This window comes from Brienomyrus brachyistius, chromosome 18 (assembly GCF_023856365.1).
Source record: "Brienomyrus brachyistius isolate T26 chromosome 18, BBRACH_0.4, whole genome shotgun sequence".
NCBI classification, from domain to species: Eukaryota; Metazoa; Chordata; class Actinopteri; order Osteoglossiformes; family Mormyridae; genus Brienomyrus; species Brienomyrus brachyistius.
In genome coordinates, this window is record NC_064550.1 from 13,087,422 (window position 1) to 13,109,546 (window position 22,125).

The 22,125-nt window shown below is 42.6% G+C and overlaps 1 protein-coding gene across 1 annotated transcript; it reads right to left on the bottom strand.

Annotated features, from left to right (window-relative positions):
• Nucleotides 1–1,105: 1,105 nt before the first annotated feature.
• pitpnab (phosphatidylinositol transfer protein, alpha b) lies at nt 1,106–21,370 on the bottom strand. Its single transcript, XM_048984288.1, has 12 exons — nt 21,193–21,370; nt 14,242–14,272; nt 10,942–11,087; nt 9,824–9,915; nt 8,478–8,485; nt 7,937–8,011; nt 6,619–6,702; nt 6,242–6,319; nt 5,952–6,062; nt 5,123–5,245; nt 4,928–5,016; nt 1,106–4,231 (listed from the first exon to the last, which is right to left on the bottom strand). The coding sequence occupies exons 1-11, from the start codon at nt 21,207–21,209 to the stop codon at nt 4,969–4,971; spliced, it is 813 nt and encodes a 270-aa protein (XP_048840245.1). The 5' UTR covers nt 21,210–21,370; the 3' UTR covers nt 1,106–4,231; nt 4,928–4,968.
• Between the last annotated feature and the right edge of the window lie 755 nt (nt 21,371–22,125).

Here is a 22,125-nt window from a genome sequence, read left to right on the forward strand (position 1 = left end):
ACCATGTATCAGACACGAACTAGCCATCAGGAAGTTTGGGGAAATTTCCCAGTCGTTAGCTAAACGGCACAATTCAACCGGCCCCAGTTTGATAATATGCTGCCGACTGGGGGGAAAGGGGGCTCTTAAGGTACGTTTTGGCATTGAAAGGCCCTCCCACCCTAGTCAGCAGCAAATTATCAAATTGGGGCCACTTGGCAGCAAATCCCCAGGCTGCCTTTTCTTGCCAGTCTGCCCCTCGCCATGAGTATTCATTGATGGCCACAATTTACCCATCTTTTAATTTCAAGCAGGGTAATGTGCCGCGTGACAAAGCACAAGTCACACTGGTTCACTGAATAGGATGGTGAGTGCAGTGTTCTTCAGTCGCCTCATCAGTGACCCAGTAAGAGCACCTTTGGGATGCGGTGGAATGGGTATGAATGCAGTATGAATATGCAGCCAACAAAACTGCAGCAATTATGTGATGAAATCATGCCAACCTGGATCAGAATCGCTAATATTTCTAGCACTTGGAAGAGTTTTTAATACAAGTAGCTCAGGGCATTTTGATAGCAGCATTCGAACATTCCAAATAAAACATCTGAGCGTATATTTTATATTAATTATATCTGACGTGCTGATGTCTGTACATCATTACACCAGTGGGTGGCAAAAAGAGACGGTATCCTGTGGTGATTGAAGAAGCACTCAGTCAATTAATTAAAAATTAGTGGTGACTGAGAACATTTCATTGACTTAAAATATTTCTTCAGAAAGACAAGCCTACATGTAACCCTGAGGGGTCGACCTGACCTCAAAACATTCTGTGATACAAGGATTCAATGATTGTATTAGTGTGGTGGCAAAGCAAATATTGGATTAGTGAGGTTTAAGTTTGATAACCCAAAGTTAATGGTTAAACAGAGTAAATGAAAGCTTAGGATAAGATATGAATGGTCTTGTCATCCTATTGACTCATTCTAGTAATTTGTCTTCTCAGAAATCGAAATGTCAAACTTCTAAAAGACAATGTGATGTATATTCTGAAACCTCCACAGAATTTTATACGGAAATGTAAGAAATTCTGCACCACTTTGCAAACTTAAGACAAAGTACAATTGACTCATTTGGATTTATTTATTTTCATGTCTCCAATATACTTTTATTGGAAGATAGAATGACAAAAGGCACAAATTCACAGTAAAATAAAAAAAAAGGAAAAAATGACAAGAAAACAAAATTAAAAAATACAGTTTGAAATTTTGAAATCTTGAATTGGTCATCCTACCTACAGAGCGAAGAGTCTAACAACACAATCTATGGAATAATCTTCTGAACCATTCATCTGTTATTTAATTTTTTTGTACAAGTGTGCCCTGCTACACAGATCGTCATGGAAAGGGGTTATCTTCTCCGATGAAGTTGGGCAGGCAGAAAGTGAAGCTCTCCGTTTGAGCTTCTCGGATCTGCCTCCTGCTTCTGGTTTATTGATCAGGGAAGTTCACTTTGGGACAGGGCGTCACGGGCTTTCATAAAAGCTGCCTTTGTGCGAATGGGTCTGAATGGTTCCGAGACTTGATGACATTGATACAACGTTCAGAACAAAAATATATTTATAGACTGTCCTGCCAAAATTCCACTGGCGGAGATCACTTCAGGTGAGAGCAAGACCGCTGGGGAGCCGCGATCACATCGGAGGATCTGAGTGAATTCTCTCAGTGTGGTCACTGCTGCAATGAAGGGGAGGACTCAGGTTTGCTGTTATTTTGGCAGGATGCTATCACCTATATATGTGTTCATCTACAGATATTTATATACTATGTACAGTTCAGTATATACTTCTCCATTATAAGATTTTAATAAAGAATCCATACGTTACAGAAATAGATTTTCTACTCTTTATAACAGTGTAAGACGCGAGAGGGACAGGGTAAACTAGTGACAACGCAGTGCAGTATTGCTAATAGATTTTTACAGAACTGGGCTGAAGGCGGAGGAAGAAAACCCAGACTGCAGCCATCCCATCATCCACCGATAACATGTGGTCGACAGGAAACACACCCACTCAAACAGCAAATGTAAATGGTAAGTTCGTGTGTGAGGACATGATGACATGGGAGAGGCTCGGTCGCTGAACTTTCGGACACTTCGATCTATAGGAGAGTATGACTTATTGCTGATGTTTGGAGAAAGGCTTCTACTTCCTTGCATGTAGGGACACTAAAGATTCTGCTTCCTATCTATGCTAAAGCTCCTGCTCCTGATTCTCCTGTAAAAACATAACCGTGCAGCTATCTAATCCTGTAGACGTCAGTTGACTCAAAGGGTAAAGGGGTTGCACTATGGATTATTGCGTATTCATATCGTCCTGTTGCAGATCCATATTAACTGCCTGTCGGCTGGAAATCCTCGATTTCCTTAAAAACCCAGGCAGCAGGAACAAAGGTAGACAGTTGCAGCCCAATAAACTAGGCATAACTAAGGAGCTCCAGACTGGAGAGGAACTATAACCAGGTAATGTACATCACTTCTATATTATCATTCTGGAAATGCACCTGTTTAAAAGGTAAGATAGCGCTCCAAATACACAGTTGAGGACGGACCCTATGGCAGGTTGTCTCGAATGGCAAAACTTTGATGTCTCTCTGGTGTGAGTCTTAGATGGGACACGCGTTGTCAGTGATGAACAAAAGGCCTTTTGGTTCGGTGCTTTTCAGCACATGGGCTCGACAGACTAGAGTGACACAATTGATAGATTCTTTTAAGAAAGACGAACAAGCTGCAGTAATATTACTGCCCTTGCTATGGAAATGAGAGGGGCGTGTAAATGAAGTGCGAACATAGCGGTGGATGATGAACAAAGCAATGGGTGCACAGCAGCTTAGCAGTAAGCGTTGTTCCCTCACACCGTCAGCATTGTGGCTTCCAGTCTGGCCCCAGCTCTGTTTGTTCAGATTTTGCATGTTCCCCCCCCCTGTGTTAGCCTTGGTTTTCCAGCCATACTCCTCAGACATGCAATGCATATTTACTGGAGACTCTCAGTTGCCCTTGCGTATGCATGCGTGCCCTGTCATGGACTGGCATCTTGTTCAGGATGAACCCTAAGTCGCCCTAAGCTTCCTGGGATGTTTACGGTTCACCACCAGTCAGGTTGCATAAATGGATGGATGGAAATTTTCAAGGCAATCTGTCTAACTGCAGCGGTTTTTGAAAAGAGGACCAAATACATACTCTAAAGTGTACATCTACACATACAAATCCAGTCAGCAGTACATCCAAACGAGAAAAAAAATCTAAAAATAAGTATTTCGTTAATACTGAGATACTTGAAACCCTGTAGCAAGTAATACAGCACAGGTCAATGAAACACGGCAAACAGTAGTGGTTGGTATAGTTTCAGTATGGTTACTGGAGCCTTGTAGTATACCATTAGCTCCTGTCGGTGTGACCTACAGGACACACAGAGTCTTTCTGTTCCCATCCACAGCGGTTGCACTTGTCACAAGATCACTGGTTACCAGCCTCATTCACTGGACCAAAGATAATCCTTTCCGAAGAGCAAAGAGAGGGATAGCGAATGAGGAGGAGGGCAGGGACACTCGGACAAACACGGGAGTATTTTTCTGACAGGAAAAACCAAAACAACTTACAAACTTGAGATTCCACAAGAAGTCAAACAGGATTATGGGGTGGGGGGGGGGAGGGGAGGCAAACTATGAGTATCACCAGTGAAAACTGAAAATTACTGAATAAACACCACCAGACAATCAGAAATAAACATTAGTAATGTTCGGCTTGGTCCTAAACACGCAGAGGAGGAAAGTACAGTACCGATAAGTCATTAAAAACTCTTTCACATTTCTTTGAATAATTTATATTTTATATAGATCTGTAATACTATGTATATTAGTATTACTTTAAAGAAAAATAGCCTAATTTTATTGTCTCAGTTTTCTGTATTGAACGACTTGTTCTGCTTCCAGTTCTGGAACTAGTGCTGGTTACACACAGCACAAGTCATAACCACCAGTAGTTAGTGGTCCTCTACCTGGTTCTGTTTGGTTAGCAGTAATTTCACGCTCATTTTACAAATGCCTAGGGCGAGTCTCCTTTACTGGCAGACACAGCTCAGAACGAGCTATACCAAGCAGGAGACAAAAGAGGGGGTTAGTGGACTGGACCAAGTTCACAGATAAGTTGTGCCAATGAAACTGGAGTAGGCGGAGCCGCTGGTGTTTGGGTCACAGATCTGATAAAGACAGCAAGAAAGAATAAAAATGAATGAATGCCTCAAGTTTTATATACAGCTCTGGAAAAAAATTAGAAAAATTTTAATTCTGCATTTCTAAATCCTGGTTTAATCCTGGTTCTGCTGGCAGGAGGCTACACTGAGCGGCAGGCTGCTTCCAGGCCCAAAGCTTCTCAGACAGCAGAACACAAGAACATGGAGAAGCAGGAGACACTGGCAGTAACCAAAAATCAGTTAGGTAGAGGGCAGAAGCAACTTTCTAACGCCAGAGATGACTGTCAATTTAGCTGGCAGTGCCTCATAAATCAGAGGATGACCTAAAATGACCTTCATGAAGAAAGGGAAACATTAAGTGCAGGTGTGAAGTGCACTGCTAGGACAGTTCAAAACAGGCTCCTAGAAGCAGGACTGAAGACCCATAAAGCACAGGAGAAGCTATTCATTAATGAGAAACAGGGAAGAGCCAGGCAGGAGTTTGCAAAAAAAACTGTATATTTTACACGCACCTATAAATAGAGAATGAGCAAAACTGAAAATTTCGCTGTGTGCCCCTATTTTTTCCAGAGTTGTATATAACAATACCTGTTTAAATTCATGCATACAGAGATAAGATATATATATATATTCCAAAATTTCCACAAATGCCCTCATTCCCACCTCCAAGCAGACATCCAAGCTTTGACAAAGCGCTCTCACCTGTACCAGAACAAGCAGCTGCAGACACCATGCACGTGGCCTCAGTCTTCCAAGGCCACCATCCCCTTCACTGGGTCCTTCACCCGCATCTGTGAGCAGCAGCATCAATCACCCACAGCAGAGCAAAGACAGCAGCGTCAGTCGCTCAGAGACGGGGAGGAGCGCCCCGCGGGGGCTCCGAGCGCATGTGCACACCTCATCGAGCTCCCTCCTGGTCTCCTCCTCCATGCGCCGGATGTCCTCCATCGTCAGCTCAATCCACTTGTCAATCCAACAAAAAAGCTGCCGGTGGAAATTGGTGAACAAGCGCTTCTCTTGCTGAAAAAACGGGGTCAAACAGAGATCATTGTAAAAGAACACAAACTTCTACATTTTACGACCTATATTTATTACATTGGAATGACCTTAAAAAACACTGAAATAGCTTTGAAAAGCAATGCCACCACCACACCACTAGAGGTCGTGTCTGTTTATACAGGCATGTCGCTTAACGATGGGGATACGCTCTGAGAAAATCGTTTGATGATTTTTGTCCTCGTGCAAACATCATAGAGCGTACTTACACAAACTTAAATGGTATAGCATACTATACATCTAGGCTACAGTAAACTTTTTTATAAATAACACAAGTACACTCTAAAATGTCGATAAAAGTACATTACAGTAAATACATAAACCAGTAACAGTTGTTTATTATCATTATCAAGTATTATGTATTGTACATAATTTTACGTGCTATACTTTTATACAGCTGGCAGCGCCGTAGATTTGTTTACACCAGCATCACCACAGACACGTGAGAAATGCACTGTGAATTGGATTTTTTAAGCTCCACTGTAATCTTATAGGACGACAGTCGTTATGGGGCGCATGACTGTAGCCAAATGCACTAGTCTGTGCCATTCACAGACGTTTCCCTCTAAGAATGCATGCAGGATTGTTAGCAGTACATCTTTAAGGAGAGCTGCTAGACCAGACCCCTCACAAACACGCACAGGCTCGTGCCGAAGGCGGCCATTCTTACCTTCTGGATAAAGTTCTCAACCTTGTTCTGCAAGCCCCACCACTTAAATTTTACAGTAACCAACTTGTAGGCACACATATGTGGGCAGTCTGATTTCTTGGGAAGCTCTTTCTAGATGCAAAACATGTGAGGAACAATGATACAGGAGTATTAAAACTCAATTTTAGAAGCAACGAAAATCTACTGTATTAATGGACTCAGCATAAAGACCTCTAACCTCTAGTAATTAAATGATATAAATAATGTTTTAAGTATAAGCAGGCAATAAACAGGACAGCCTGGTAGGCAACCTTCCAGTCAGGCCCAAGGGGTCCTCGGCCAGTCTTTATGGACTTGAACTGGGAGGGGTCTTCCTCTGGCTTGTAGTCCTGTGAAGTAAAAGGGAAGAAAGGTGATGGAGAATTGTCAAAGGGGTTGGAAGAGATGAAAAGGGAATTTAAGTGAAATGGTCAGAGGCATGCAGGGAGAAATAAATATATATGGGAAAAACAGAAAGTGAGTAAGTGAACAATGAAATGAAGGAATGAGGAAAGTACAAGAAAGCTTGGAAACCAGTAACTTTTATTAAAAAGTGTTTGAAGAGATGATTAGGAGTGTTTCTGTTACGCTTACGCATGTGTTAATTCAAGTGTTAATTCATGTGTTAATTCATGTGTTGCGGTCTCACCTTTGGCTCTACCTGGCTCCTGTCTGCAATGTCGATGTAAACCACATCTACTTTTTTCCAGGTGTCTGGGTCCAGGCCATGAACCTGACAGGGTAACAACACTGTTTTTCACACCCACATGATCACAAAGCTCTCTTCACGCCGACAGAATTTCTCACTTCATCAAATGAGAAACCGATCTATTGGAAAATCTTCCAGATTCTGAGAACAAAAATTCGCATATGGGGAAGGTGAAAATGGCATCTTTTGGCATGGAGAGCAGAAGTGACTGCGTAATGCTCGATATAATGAAAACATAATGCGGAATACAAAGAAATGTACCTGTAAATGTACAGAGTGTGTTTCCAGAATAGGGAAGCAAAGTGAGAAATTCATTGAATCACAAGCAAGGCCTTATTTTGCCTCCTTTTCCTGCATTTGAAAAATAGATTGGCAGGAACCAGTGGATATAAACAGTAGCACAATGAGAAGGGAAATAATCTTCAGCTTTCCCACCAATGACCTGGCACTGAACAGAGATGGAACATGTGGGCACACTGATTAGGCATCTGGCCCTGTTACCCAAAAGCACACTGCAGTTCTCATCGTAGATGGAGGTTCTGTTGTTGTGCCCTTGAACAAGGTCCTTACCTGGAAACTCCTCTACGAAACATTTATCATCCATTCATCCATCAATATCCAGCCAACTACCTAATTAGCAAATAAAAAAAAAATCCCACAAGATAAATGGATGCACTCCTTTGGATGCCACTAAACAAATACAATTATTTTATATAATTTTTATTTAAAAATTGGATAACGCTTTACATTAACTGCACCTTAATAATGCATTAATAATGCATTCAAAGAGCATTCATAAAAACGTGTAAGTATACCATAACATCCTAACATATGTAAACATAATGATTATAATGTTTATTATCATATAATGTATACTACAGCTGTTGAAGTATGTTAGCATGCTCTTGTATACTTACATGCTGCTTATGAATGTTCTATGAATGAATTATAAAGACATTATGAGGGTGCAGTTAATGGAAAGCATTACCAAAAACTGTATCAACAATGAAAGTACATGAGTTGGGGAGACACACCTGGTGCAAACAGTGAATTGTATCAGGGGTGCCACAAGAGGTTTTAGGCCCCCATATCATACTGGGCCCTCATCCCAGACCAATCCAATTATGTTGCAGATTTCTAGGGCCCCTGTCATTTAGGGGCCCTTGGAATCCTCTTGACTTCCCCTTATGGCGCCCCTGTGCTGTACGCCCTTACATACCACCTCCCTCACAGCCCTCTCCCCATGGGCCTCACTCACGTTCTCCTGCTGTCCCATGTCGGGCTTGTGCCACGTCTCGATCTTAATCAGGAAGTTGTCTTTCATGTATTCGTTCTGTGGGCAGCCCAGGGATGGGAGACGTCAGGGCACAGAAGAAAATGATTTGCAGAATGAAACGGTATCCGCATTCACGCAGGGATGTTGCACCCACTGATTAATCTCACACAGGACACTCTCGCAGTGTGTTTGCTAGCACATTTTTAGAGCGGTGAGCAAAGATAAATACAAAAGAATCATGTACTGGCATGAATGATTAATTATTAATGATTTCATTTTACAAATATTGATGGTTACACAGACATTCATGGAAATTCAGTGCATGCTTTCACACATACAGTGCGCTGTCATGTAAACGCATGCGTGTAATAGTGTCAGTCTCTCATTCATATGGGATACGGATGAGTGTGGCTCCTCGCTCCTGATTTCCCTCAAATGTGTGTCTGTCTTATATCGTGTGCGCGTGCATATCTGCAACAGCCGGGACTACCAGCAGACACAGCAAGGGCGGAGGGCTACTCACAGTGATCACTTCATCAGCGAGGAATTTTGAAGAAGCACAGAGCAGAGGAGAGAGGCAGAAACACACTGTTTACTAGTGAAACACAGGCTCCGCCAAAACAAGACTCATTCACAACGGCATCTCATTCCCAGAACCCCTGCACCTACCACATTCCACAAATGGTGACTATTCATTATGTTACATTGGGAAAAAAAAATCACAATTTTATCAACCTGAAATTAAGATTTGGCAGCTTCAATCCCATTATCCTGAGTTCGTCTGTTTTTGTGTGTCCAGTCTGTCTGTCTACCTTGCTGCAGGTTGGGGTCAGTGTGGTGAACATTCATATTATGCAATGTAACTCCACACCTTCGGTCTCTGCAGTCAGGCTTTAAATTATTCAGTTCCTGTTACAGCAGACTCTGCTGATCAGAGAGGTGGGGGGGGGGGGGTATTGGATTGAGTGACGGAGCCAGTGCTGCCTCCCCATTCGTCTCACTAATCCCTTACACTGTCTTGACTTTGTGTTCATTGTCTCAGGCGTTCATCAGGCTAACTTCTCCATTATTGGCAATCCCCTGTCCAACCACAATCTCGCCTCCCTGAGCTGAAACCAGCACCCATAGATATGTGCTCACAGAAAGTCTTGGACACTTGCTTAATTCAGTAAAAAATGTTGTAAATTTATTGGATTCATAACAAAAGTCATTACTTTATTATTTGTTTTACAAAAAATATCACATTAGGCAATCAATAGTTTTAAGTAAAATATTAATTTCAAGTAGCGATAAATTGAAACCCAAATCAATGGGTTCTGTTAATTGATAAGTAGCCTCACTGGGTGCTTTTTAATTATTAACACCTTTGCAATAACGTAAAACACAGACATTTGTGTTTAGCATCACTTTGGGAGCCAATGAATGCAACTGCAATTAATAGCAAAATGGCAAGAACAGAACTGAATAAGTCAGTCAAAAATATTGTGACACTTAATAAAAAGAAAATGACTGTGTGGAAGATATGTGCAGAGATGTTAAACATTGCTTCTCAATGGACTTTTGTTATGAAACCATTAAATTTGCAACATTTTTACAGAATGAAGCAAGCATCTCAAGACTTTCTGGAAGCACTGTGTATTTATGTTTTAAGAAACGTCCACATAGACAACTGAAAAATCTGAAAAAAAAAAACACATTTTGACATTGTGCAGATGGCTCCACAAAAAAGCGAACTTTATTTGCTTTGTGTGTGATTGGGATTCTAAATTATGTTAAACTGGGAGTTAAAATAAGGCCCAACCAAATACGCCTATTTCTTTCTTTCTTGTGTTTGCATTCGTGTGGACGTCTGTTTGTGCGTGCCCTCACCGGTCCGGCAGTACGGGTACGCGTTCCAAGCCTTCTCGTGAATGTTGAGGGCAGATGATGGCGCCAACATTCGCACAAACGACGGCACTTTGCTGAAAGAGAGAGAGAGCGCGAGAGAGAGAAAGAGGGAGAGGATGTCAGCGTGAGGTCACAGCAGACAGACAGAGAGAGAGACAGCCAATGCTGGCGGAGACGTGGACATGAGAGATAAGGAAAGAATGGCTGTCGAGTATACAATCATGAATAGGTGGAGTTAAGATTAGTAGAGTTGCTATTACAAATTTCATCTTATAACTTCAAAGCATAATTACCCTTTAAAGCATAACATCTCCACTATGCCACTAGGAAGTTTAATCCAACCCCCCAACACCCTTTGTGTAGAAAAGGATTTCTTTGTTCTGATATGAATGGCCTAGCAGTGTTCATTTGTGGCTTCTGAAACGATAGACATGGATTAGGCAAACTGCCATAGAAGATCCGGTGCTAAATCAAATTCGGCAGTGGTTTAATGTACACTCTTCGTCGGATGCAGATTTGGGCAGCTTGGAGGCTGCATGGCTAACTGTGTGAAATATCTGCAGCCATGTGGAAACCTCGTTATACCTTCAGAAAGGGAATTAAACCGGTTGGTGTGGAGCAGAATTGTATATGTCCTAGTGGCGTGTCTCATGCATCAACCAAGTTTCCACTTAAAAATTATGAGGAATGGGGAGAGTGAGGATTGAGAACAGGCCGGCCATTCTGTCAAGGACCACAGGCCGCCTATCTCCAACAAAACGTAAGCTGCAGCGCCAAAGCATAGCAGGAAGATATCTCTCAAGTCAGATACCACCTGCCTGACAGCAACATTACGTAGATTAAACATCCCTAGTGACAATTAACCCCATCCATCTAGTGTAAATGGATACTGTAAAGGGTCTAAATTTTAATTGATGAATAATTTAACGCTGCGGTGAATTTAGAGTTATTTGAAGTTATTTTTAGATGGGCAGTACCAATTGATAGGGTTCAATCAGGGGTTTCGGGTGGATCTGTAGAACAATATTTGAATGCTCTTGAAAAGCTGCTGCTGGTAACGAGTCAGTATGCATATGCGTGTTGCCCCCCATGGGCCTCACCTCTGCAGGTGGTAGATCTTGTGTGTGTACTGGCCTTTCTCCCCGTCCTTCTCGTACGGCTCGTTCTTCAGCACCTCCACCCCCTCGCCACCACCCGTCTCGTTCTTACTGGCCTCCGCCACAGAGTACAGCTGGCCCACTTGGTACTGGCAGAGGGGGGAGGCAGGAAGAGGTGCACATTCTCTCAGAAACGCTCCATCTCTAGTCCTGGGGGGGTCGGCGCACGGTTACAGCCCACAGCAAGAATTCTAGTCGACATGAACCAGAAAAACTATAGTGTGCTGTTTCTAGTTCACATCCAAGCTCTACGCGGGCTATGAAGACGCTGGATCTAAACTCGATGTAACTAGAGAAGCAGGAGGTAGGGAAGGAAAATGACCAAAGGACTACAAACAATAATAATGTTTATTATTAATAACAATAAACACATAAACAAACTGGCAGAAAACCAGGGTGAGCAGGAGTCACAATGACCGTGTTGCAGACCGGACCATGCAGACTGTCACTGGTGGACACAATTACACAGACACGTTCACGCGGTGCTGCTCCCAATACACTCACACGGAACGTAACAGGAAGTTTGGGGAAGATGACAAAGAGACAGAAAGGAGAAAACGGAATGATGCTAGAAGAGCTACAGGACAGAATAACATAATATAATTTTCTCTCTTTCATAAAAATTCAACTTAGATTGTATTAAATACAGTGTAAACTGAATTTCCGGTATCAATTCATTGAAAGTTATGTATTGTAATTAATTCCCATGTGTAAATGAGTTTGGAGCTTGACCGGGACTATGAATAATAAGAGTAATATCTCTGCTTATCACTTGTTCGCTACACTGACCCCTTCTTGACAGATATAGCTCCTAACATAAAGCACAGTGGAAGCCAAAGGTACAACCAGTAATCAGACGTGTAGATACAGCCAAAGACTCCCACGCCTTTATTGACCTTGATGGTGGCTGTGCAATGTGTAAACGGGCCACAAAAGTAGGTGGCTCTCTGGCGCTTCCAACCACACCTATACGCTTAAGTGACTATGCTTAAGTTCCACTCCGAACACTAGGCTGCCACATAGCCAGTGCTGGTGCTTTGTACATTACGGTGGGTTTGGAGTTCCAACAATCACCAGCAGCAGGTCCCACAATGCACTGCTCTGAGATTAGTGTCTTTGATATTCATTCAGACCATTCCCAGGCCAGTATTGTAAGTGCATATTAAAACCTGAAGTTCTTCTTAATCGCCTCTCTTCTACAGCACTAGAGGACATCCCGTTCACCGCTCCTTCTCTCTCACTCTTTCCCCTTCATGTGTAACAGAGGTTGACATTACAGATGTTGTGTCATTTGTCATTACTACATGTCTGTGCATGTGTTGGGACTGCAGCTAAGCTTGTCCTGTGTGTGCGTGTGACTGCAGTCAGCAGTTGTGTGTGTGTGTGTGTGTGACTGCAGTCAGGGTGGACGCAAGCACAGTGATGCAGAGTGCAGTATTTTTAGCTGTCTGTGTTTTAGAGCTACATCCATAAGGGGGGGGGGGGAGAGAGAGTGGGGGTTAGACCAAAGCAGGAAGCCTCCACTTTATTTATAGTGCAGCTGTTGGCAACATCACAGATCCAATAACAGAGAGAGAGAGGCCGAGGGAGGGAGGGAAGGAGAGAGAGAGACTGTGACGAATAGGAAGCATGCAGTGAGTGAGGAACAGGAAGGGATGTCGGGGAGCAAAGGGAAGTGCTTTGGGTGACACATGGCAGTCCGGCGTATTGCCTGTACAACACAGCGCTCCCTGGGGTCATGTGCAGAATCATGTCCCCTGTCACTTAAACCACAAAACCAGTGGAGAGTGAGAAGCTTCTTGACGACCAAATATCCCCATAATGTGATAAAAAAAACCTACTATTTTAACATTGTGGGGAGCATTTTTTTCGGTCCCCACAAGGGGAAACTCAGTTTTATAAAAATCCGTGACTGCAATCAAAAAACTAAAATTGTCAAAAGCCTTGTATTTTGTTTGGCTACTTATGGTTAAGGTTAGGGCTGGGCCGGGGTTAAGGTTGTCATTTTTGGGATTAGGGTATTTCTCATAGAAATGAATGGAGAGTCCCCACAAAGATATCGACACCTAATCCGTATATGTTTATAAACACCGTATATAAACCACCAGCAGTGATTGCGGGGATGGGTTATGTACACAAAACGGTGTTACATCCCCAGAGGAGGATCAGGCGCGGGGACTGGAATGGGCTTTTCAGTACCTTGGACAACAACAGGGACAAGCTGCAGGGAGAGGCTATAGGGCAGCCTCCTGCCTTCCAAGCCCCTTTGGGGTTTACGGATAAACACTCAGAATAAAGCCACTCTGACATAAGCTTACTACAAACTTACAAACAGGGAACGTGTATTATAAGATCAATGAAATAGCTTGGTTCTGGGAGCGTCGTACCCAAATGTGTCTCTGTTAATGAAGAAGCTCAAACTGTAATTACCCAAGATCTCTGTCTGCGATCTTTGTGATAATTATACAGGATAGTTTTTTTTTTCCAGTTCAGACAGGTACATATTCTTTGGCGGAGCCGAAATAATGTTAGGATATGAAGAGTTATAACAATAACTATGACTATAATACTCACTGCACACAAGCTGCCTGTTCACTCCCCAACCCACACCCAGAAACGGATATAAAGGAAACAGCCTTCAAGGAGCTGAACTTAACTGAGAGCCCTGCTCCTTTAAGCCACACAGGACGATACCGGTATATATGGATAGAATGTGCAGAGTTTACGCTTTATCCCTACGCTCTTGTGTGTTTGCTCCGAAGTGCACTTCTGAGTGTGAATCTGCCTCCGCTTTCTAGGACTCACACTGACGATCACTGTAACCCTAAATGAATAACAAGTTATTGGAAATGAGTGAGCTAATGGAGAGATGTGACCTTTTCATCTATTCAATACAGCATCATGTATATGGCTAATAATAATAATAATTATTATTATTGTAGTTATCAGTATTGCCAATGTAATCAAGTGCCTGTATGGGAAGTAATGGGAAGTAACTATAATTACATACTAGAGCCCTCAACTGTCCAAATAAATCAAACAAAACTTTAACCCTTTACTGGGAGGGCCAGAATACCAAAAAACGCCATATCACAGCTATACTTAAGTTGTATAAACTGGAAAAAAAAATGTAGATGACGTATATGACAATAAAGAGCTAAATTTGGCAATGAATTGAATACCAAGTATTCAACCACACACACACACGCACACACACACACACGCACACACCATAGCACTTACCTCCTCCACAGAAATGGGCAGCACCACTCGACTAGAAGGGAAAAAAGATAGGGTAGCTCATTATATCACCACCACCATCATCATCACTACCAAGATCACCACCATAAACACATAACAGTCATCATCACTACCATCAACATGTATAACATAATAAATGGCTGTTGTCACATCCACCACCACTACTATCAGCCACAGTATGACTGCAATGCAGTACAGTAACAGCACCATCATAATCACCATCAATAACAATTATTAGTTGACATGGTTTGCCTATGCATAGGACAAGACTACCATTACAAGTTTGTATAATAGCAATGCTTTTTAAAACTGGTATTGGTGTGTGTTTCGGTGCGTTAGACTGCTGTGCCTGTGATCAGAAGGACACTGGTTCATATCCTAGACTGAGCAAAACAATTTCAGGCCTTGAAGCAAGGCCTTGAACCCCTAAAAGTTCCAGGGACTGCTTGGCCCGGCTTTCAATTGTACGTCACTTTGGGTAAAAGCATCTGCTAAATAAATCACAATTGTAAAATGGCCTGAACCTTTTTTGAATAAAAGGTCCACAGGTTCTCATTTATAAACTCTTACTACAGCTGTGTGCTTGGTAACTGACTCACGAGGGAATGACTGAGCATTTTCCAACGTGGTACCCTCTGGCCACTCCCCCAGTGTAGCAGAGTGGGAGGAGCACATGTAAAGTTGGCCGCTGTCCCTTCAGAACCACCCATGGACGCTGGATGTTAAGAACCACGGACAGCTGCCTGACTCACACACCTTAACATTACCAGAGGGTATATAAATGCTCAATCTACAAAGAAATACCGACAACCACATCTACACAGTAAGGGTAGCCACCATACACACACTGACAACATAATTAACTTATGTGATACAGACATTAGTTAAACCCTATCATAGTGACTGACAGTTGCTTTGTACAGTATGCATGGTTGATATAAGAGGACATGCGGCTTCAGGACAGCAATCGCAGTTTCTGGGCCTTCTCTCTTTGAGAGGAGGAAAAAGTTGTCTCGCTACCCCTCTGTCCTCATGTTCTTCATACTCAATGTGTGCTTCTTAAGCACAATGAGTTTACTACTTGACAGTTATTTTCCAAAGCAGATACTCTGTATATATACCCAGAGAGCCTCATCTACCCAAGACAGGTTTCACTGAGCAGTTACAAATATCTTATAAGCACATGGTCTCTCTTGGGTTTCAAACCAACAACCTTCTGAATACAATCCCACACCCTGAGCGTTACTCAATATGACAGCTCTGTCAGTGTCCTTCCTCTTGCTCTGCTGAGTGCTGTCACGAGGTATGAACTCATCCAGACGCCTCTCCGAATGGTACATACTTTGCATCGAGAGCCAATGTGAATGGCCTCTGTTTTTTCTGAAGCTTGTGTGTGCAGGGTAATTAATCTCTGTGCGGTCCCATTCTCATGTGCCTGAATATTTCATCAGTATGGTTTTGTGTGTAACGGGAGACGACCAGCGTGCCGCGTCAGGAAGGAGCCGAGTTCAGGCCCACGGGGCTGTAGGTTTATGGAGAGCAGGACAGAGACAGATAGAGAAATAAAGACAGGAAAAGATAGGGCAGTGGTGAGAGAAGGACATGGGGGAGGGGAAATTAAGTAAAATGCAGAACAAGACTTGTGATGAAAAGGAAGCAAAAGAGATTGAATTGAATGTGATCTGATATAGAATTAACCTAAGCTAAAGGACTGAAATGCATGTAATTTGACAATTAATTTCAAGTGAATTGACGTTTAGAATAATTCAACATGAACCAAGTGTGAATTAAAAATTTTGATTAGATCTGAGACACAGAATCTGAACTGAAATTTTGGAATTGAGGGGCAGGCCAGTGGTAAGGAGCTATACCCAAACCACAAAGCTTGGCAGATGTAGCCATGGAAATGGTACAATGAGAAGGCGAGAATCCAAATCCAAAGATCCCCATGTCATATACAAGCCCAACATCCCCTGCTCCCAAGGCTGATTCTACAGATATAACATTACATCTGATTCTATTATCACCCAATTGATGACTAATTCATAGGGACTTGTGCATTTTTAATTCCCTCTTGTTTTTAGAGTGTTCTCCTTGACTCCAAAATTTGACAATTTCAATGAGCAGGCTGGCTAACAAACTGACATGATTAAGATGGTCCTATGTCATGTGTCTCCCCTACAGTCTCACCAATACTGGTACTATTTAATTACAAAATGCTCCCAAATACAACTTAGATACCATAATCCATTGCCCTGCTGGGCACTTGGAAGTGATAATATGAAGTTAAGATAAAACCAGATCAGTGCTGATATACCTAAATAAACATGAGTAGATTTTATTAGTGCAGTGAACGCCTTCTGCTATTATATGGTAAGGTGAGCCAAAGTTATGGGTGTGGTTTGCGTCTTCACCTTTGTTGCCATGACGGCTGACCATCCGCCCTGGGGCTGTGCTGTGCTGGCCTTTGTTGGCTTAAACATCTTGTCAGTTAGAGAACAAGAAAGCTTCTCCTCAGTCACAGCCTTAGATTTTCTTAAAGGGGCCCTACCCGCATTTTGTTTCAATTTTTTGTTACAGCGTCCCTGCTGTCCTGCACCTTCATACTATGATATGGCGGTCTGCTGCTTTGTAACCTGCCACAATGTACAGAATGTAAGTATTTGTGGTATATTTATACTAGGGGTATTATGGGAGACCACTGTATTTGGCAGCCAGGGGCTCTGGGCAGAACTTTAAACCCCCACCAATGGCACGAGTCACCTTGACTATCTCTGGAAGCATATTATTTTCTCTGAAGTGCATCTCTGATGTCCCAAATGGCCTCCTCACAGGCTGGTGCATGTCCTTTACTACAGATACCTGGAATCCTTCACATCTAGGCTTTTAATATTAATTTTATTACCAATATAGAGCAGCCAAAGACTTCTTAGGCTTACCTATATATTTACATCTTGAGAGTTTGCCAGTAATCTCACACCTGGGATCTTACAAGGTTACTCACCAATACATTTCTTTAACCAAAAGATACCTGTCACGTATATACATGCTATACAGTGAACTTCACATGCCAAAGCCTCCTTTTAGCTACAATGCAAATGCAGCTGACATCACCCTGCATGCAGACTGGCGCCAGGACCAGGTGACACCACAATAAGCTGTCAGTTCGGGTCACTGAAAAGGCCGGACTTCCAGCAGTGGAACTGCGCAGAGCTGGGCTGAATACAGAAAGACAGCATGCAGAACTAGGATGTTCACATTTAGATGCTGCAAAGTGCTGAACTATCCAAAGGAAAACGCAGCACAGAGCTGGGCTATCCACGAAAAGACACTGTAGACAGCTGGGCTACCCAGAGTAGGACACTGCACTGCCATTTGGGTTTGAAGAGCTTTACAGTATGCTGAACAGTACTGCTGGCATTTGTGAAACAATGCTGCACTACACCAAATAAGGCTGACATCCTCTACTGTGTTAACGGAGATAACAACCAAGACTATTTGTTATATTAAAATGGTAGTCTGTTAGTTGCCCATCAAATTCCAAGGTTAATTAAATTCTAATTACAGTTTTGGTCATTCATGTAAATGGATTTATACTTGGGATAAAAAAGGGTGCAAGTTCAGACACCAACAGGGGAACTTTTCCTGGGTCCTAACACAACACACTTAATGTATTCAAAATGTTAGTGGCATTTATACTGATCCCCCTAATTAGCCAACTACTCTATTAATAAATTATAAGTACTAACCTTTTTTAAATCCGAAAAGCCATTTTAGTTGTAGTATCACGTAAATGTAACAACTAATAATGTACAAAATAGCCATCATCTTCACTTCTGTTATCAGCCTGGTAGCCACTTCTGTTAGTGTTTATTTACTATTCTGAAATCCCTGGGGCAGTGCAGGATACAGTGCTTGTGCAAACACACTGGTGAAAAGAATGAATCCTTTTCACAAATCTGTACACCTGTCACATTCAGCAGCTCATTTTACTGGATTCACAGTTATCACAATGACATGAAGATATCAGTATGGCATCCTAATATATAACACTATATTTTGAAAACAAAAAATGCTGACATCTCCATAAGACACATCTCAGTATGTGGTTTAATAACACTCACCTAGACTATTCCCTGTGTGAAGACTGCACACGTCAAAGTAAGCCACAAGAAAAGCATGGGCACAGTCAAAAGAAAGACTGGCCAACTGATTCTGAAACATCATAACTGATAAAACAACCAAAATGTATGGGGGCTATAGAATAACTGGAGCACGATTGCAGGCCCCATACAAAACGTAGGCCTCTGTCTTTAAAGAGGCCAAATTAGCATCAATGTCCCAGTATCACATATAATTTATTCTCTGTGGGAAAACAACTTCCAGGACAGCAGGCTCTGACCTAAGCGCTAGGACTGATAGTACGGTGACAGTGTTACGTAAATGCAGCAACCTGTATTATCTAGATGATGTCCAGTTACGATCGGCAGCATAGTCAGTACTTCAAACCTCACGGTTGTGAGTCTGTGCAGGATTTGTATGCTCTCTTTGTATGTTTCTCTGGAGGCCGTCACTGTGGTTTCTTTCCAACTTCCAAATATGTGTTCTTCAGCTGTTCTCAAATGAAGTGTGTCGATTCCCTGTGATAGACTGAACATGCAACCCTGATTTTGGAAGCAGTTATCAAACACTGGAAACACTGTACACAGAGCGTAGGAACAAAGGGGGACATGTACTCCCCAATATTTAATTTGGAATCATTAATCCTCCCCAATAAATAGACTTTTTGTATGAACATCAGCACCCGCCACCCCCCCCTCCCCCAATATCAAACTGTTCCCTAGACCATTGACAATACACTTAGCCATCTTTATAGGGAGCCAAAGTCAAAGCCAAAATCAAAGAAATAATAACATAAATTAGACATAAGCATTAATGTGGCACTAAATTGAGCCTGTCTCTGCATTTCCAGATATCACACACAGACAGGGGTCTTTCTGAGTAAATTTTTCTGTCTGTTCTAAAAACGTACAATATATCTTGCGTTTTGCAAATTTTACTTTGTTGGTGCCCACCAACTGTACACGAAAGTATAAATATGAAAGACACAAACATTATTTTAGTACCCTGGACTTGCTTTGGTGGTGTTGTGTTACAGAACACTGTGAACTACTACCGTGTCAGTTAGCAGTGACATGTCTTGGAGGACACTTTCTGCGGTTGGCGTTTTTATGCCTACAGACCCATAGAATTCTAATATATAAAGCAACCGATTACAAGATGTAAAGGATGACATTCTCGTCAATAACATTTAAATAAACACATGAGATGTAGTTCTATCGATATCAATGACTTTATAACCGGCTCCTGTGGCCGTAGCTCGGCCATTTCTCTAGCCGTCGCCTCACCCAGATGTCGCATTCGTAAGCGAGCGCTCCCTAAAGTACATATTTCTCTTCTGGTACTGGCGTATAAAATTGGCGCTTTAGATTTCTTACCCACATTTATACTACACCACATATACTGTATACTTCGTTGAGTTACTAAACGACGCTTCCCTATTCACTTGTTTTACAGCTGTGCTATTCGCAGAAATCACAGAATCTACCTTGTGCGCTTTTATATCAGTTCGACCGGACGTGTCCTCAAATCGAATAATATTACAGTGGTTTGGCTTTTCCCCCCTCTGCAATCTGGATAACGATGAAAGATAATAGGGGCCCCTCTGTACGGACGTGGCCATGATCATCCTCGCGGTGGTATTACGCTAGAGTCACGCGCACTGTGCGCGAGCCCCATCGAACGTTCCCTATTTGTTTAAAAAAATCAGCGGCTAATAGTCTGAGTCATACGCTCGACTAGCGCTCCCGCGTGCGTCCACGCGCGTCCTGCCATCGTCACCGGCGCGAAGGGACATAACCTGGCAAAGAAAATGCCCTTGAATTCGCCTCACCCGGAGATCTCCTTCTCCGCCGCTAGTTACATAAGACCGGCAATGTCTCGGTTGACGTCGTGAGGTCGACGCTTATCGTCCGCCGGCCTTGTTCATCTCCAATAACCTCTAACGAGGCCTCGGCCGGAACCCTGGCTTTCTAACTGCAGCTGAGCGCACGCAAGTTTTCTTCAAATCTTATCATGAGTCTGTTAACTGTCCGTCGAGCTGTGTCCTAAAATTATAGGCCGTCCATTTGCTGGTTGACGGTTTACAAAAATGACCACATGATTATGAACATAATATATTAACACTGAACATAATACCTACACTCCAGGCACACTGCTGCTATGTTAGTGGCTACCCATTTCTATATGTCTATATCCGCCCACTGATGTTCACGGTCATTTAGACTACTTCTCCCCGCGCCGTGCGACACCTCCGTGTAACGTAACTGCCGGCCACCGGGGCGCAAGGCGGCGACGCGGATTCACGTGAAAACGTTCCATTCCGTTCCGTACAGCGCCCGTTCAGATTTCACCTTCACCCCTGTGCTATAATATTACATATACAGCGATTAAATCTGTCTCACACTTCGGCGTACATGGCATCACACACTGAAATGTGAAATGTTTAATATTGAAGATAGAGGACGACATGCTTAAAACGGGTTTCTTCCTCCATATTATTTATGGTCATGTAAAAACTAACATTTTGAGCCATGCAGGTAGGTAAATGAACAGTATCTCTGCCAGTGGGTTGCGCATTTTAGTCCTGAAAATCATTGAATGGATAAAATATAATGCATCGTAACAAAAGGACAATGGTATTAAACATCAAAGTCAAGTTTATGTCGCCATGGCCATAGATAGCCGACTATTTTTTCCACGTTCCAAGAAAGCAACGCTAGGAACAGCAGCCGCCTGCTGTACAGCGGTGTAAAGGCAGCATAGGTTGCGTAAATTTAATTATCTTGTAAAAACGGTCGATTCGCTACTTACAACTCTTTGATGAGCATCCTTCCTGATCTGTCTGTTCTCGAGATTCTGGTATTTTTTTAACAAGAATCCAAAGCAGCTGCGATCACTGTCAGTCTCCCTCTGGCTCCGATCTCTCTCTCTCTTGTCTCATTCTCGCTCCCCTTTTCTATTTTCCGTAAATTCACTTCCCGATCGGGGCCAAAGGGGGCGCGGCGTCGTCGCGGCAACCACAACCGCTATGTCATCACACAAACAACGTGACGTCAGGTGAGGAGGGTTGCTCCTGCTGAAACCTCGGATACGGAGGTTTCACTGGTGGCCTTGGTGATGTCATCAAGGAGGACGTTTTTAATTATCCCCCCCAATCACAGATAAATGCGCACTGTGGCAGTCAAGATTTTTCTTGTAATTAAGCCTCGCTAAACACATTCACTCTGTGTGTTTGTTTCAAACCAGTGATCTCTTTCGTGTGGACATATGACATTTTCACAGACAATGATTTTATAGTACATTAACAGCTAATGCGAAAACGGAATTTAATTTAATTGAAATTGCTACCATTAGCTGCAGACCATTTTAAGTACAGCTGTAATATTAATCATTTATCCTTTTAAATTTTAATTCACTTAAACCTTAGTTAACTTCAGTTATGTTGTTCCCACCAAGAATGACCAACAAACACATTGCATTTTGATTCCATACTATTGTGATTTACAAAGCTAAGTTCTGGACGTGCAAGGAAGCAGTGCTAACTGGTGTGCAACGAAACATCCCAGATTTTTTTCAAAGAAATAGGGGGCGGCATGGTGGTGCAGTGGTTAGCACTGTTGCCTCACACCTTTGGGACCCAGGTTCGAGTCTCCGCCTGGGTCACATGTGTGCGGAGTTTACATGTTCTCCCCATGTCATCATGGGGGTTTCCTCCGGGTACTCCGGTTTCCCCCCATAGTCTAA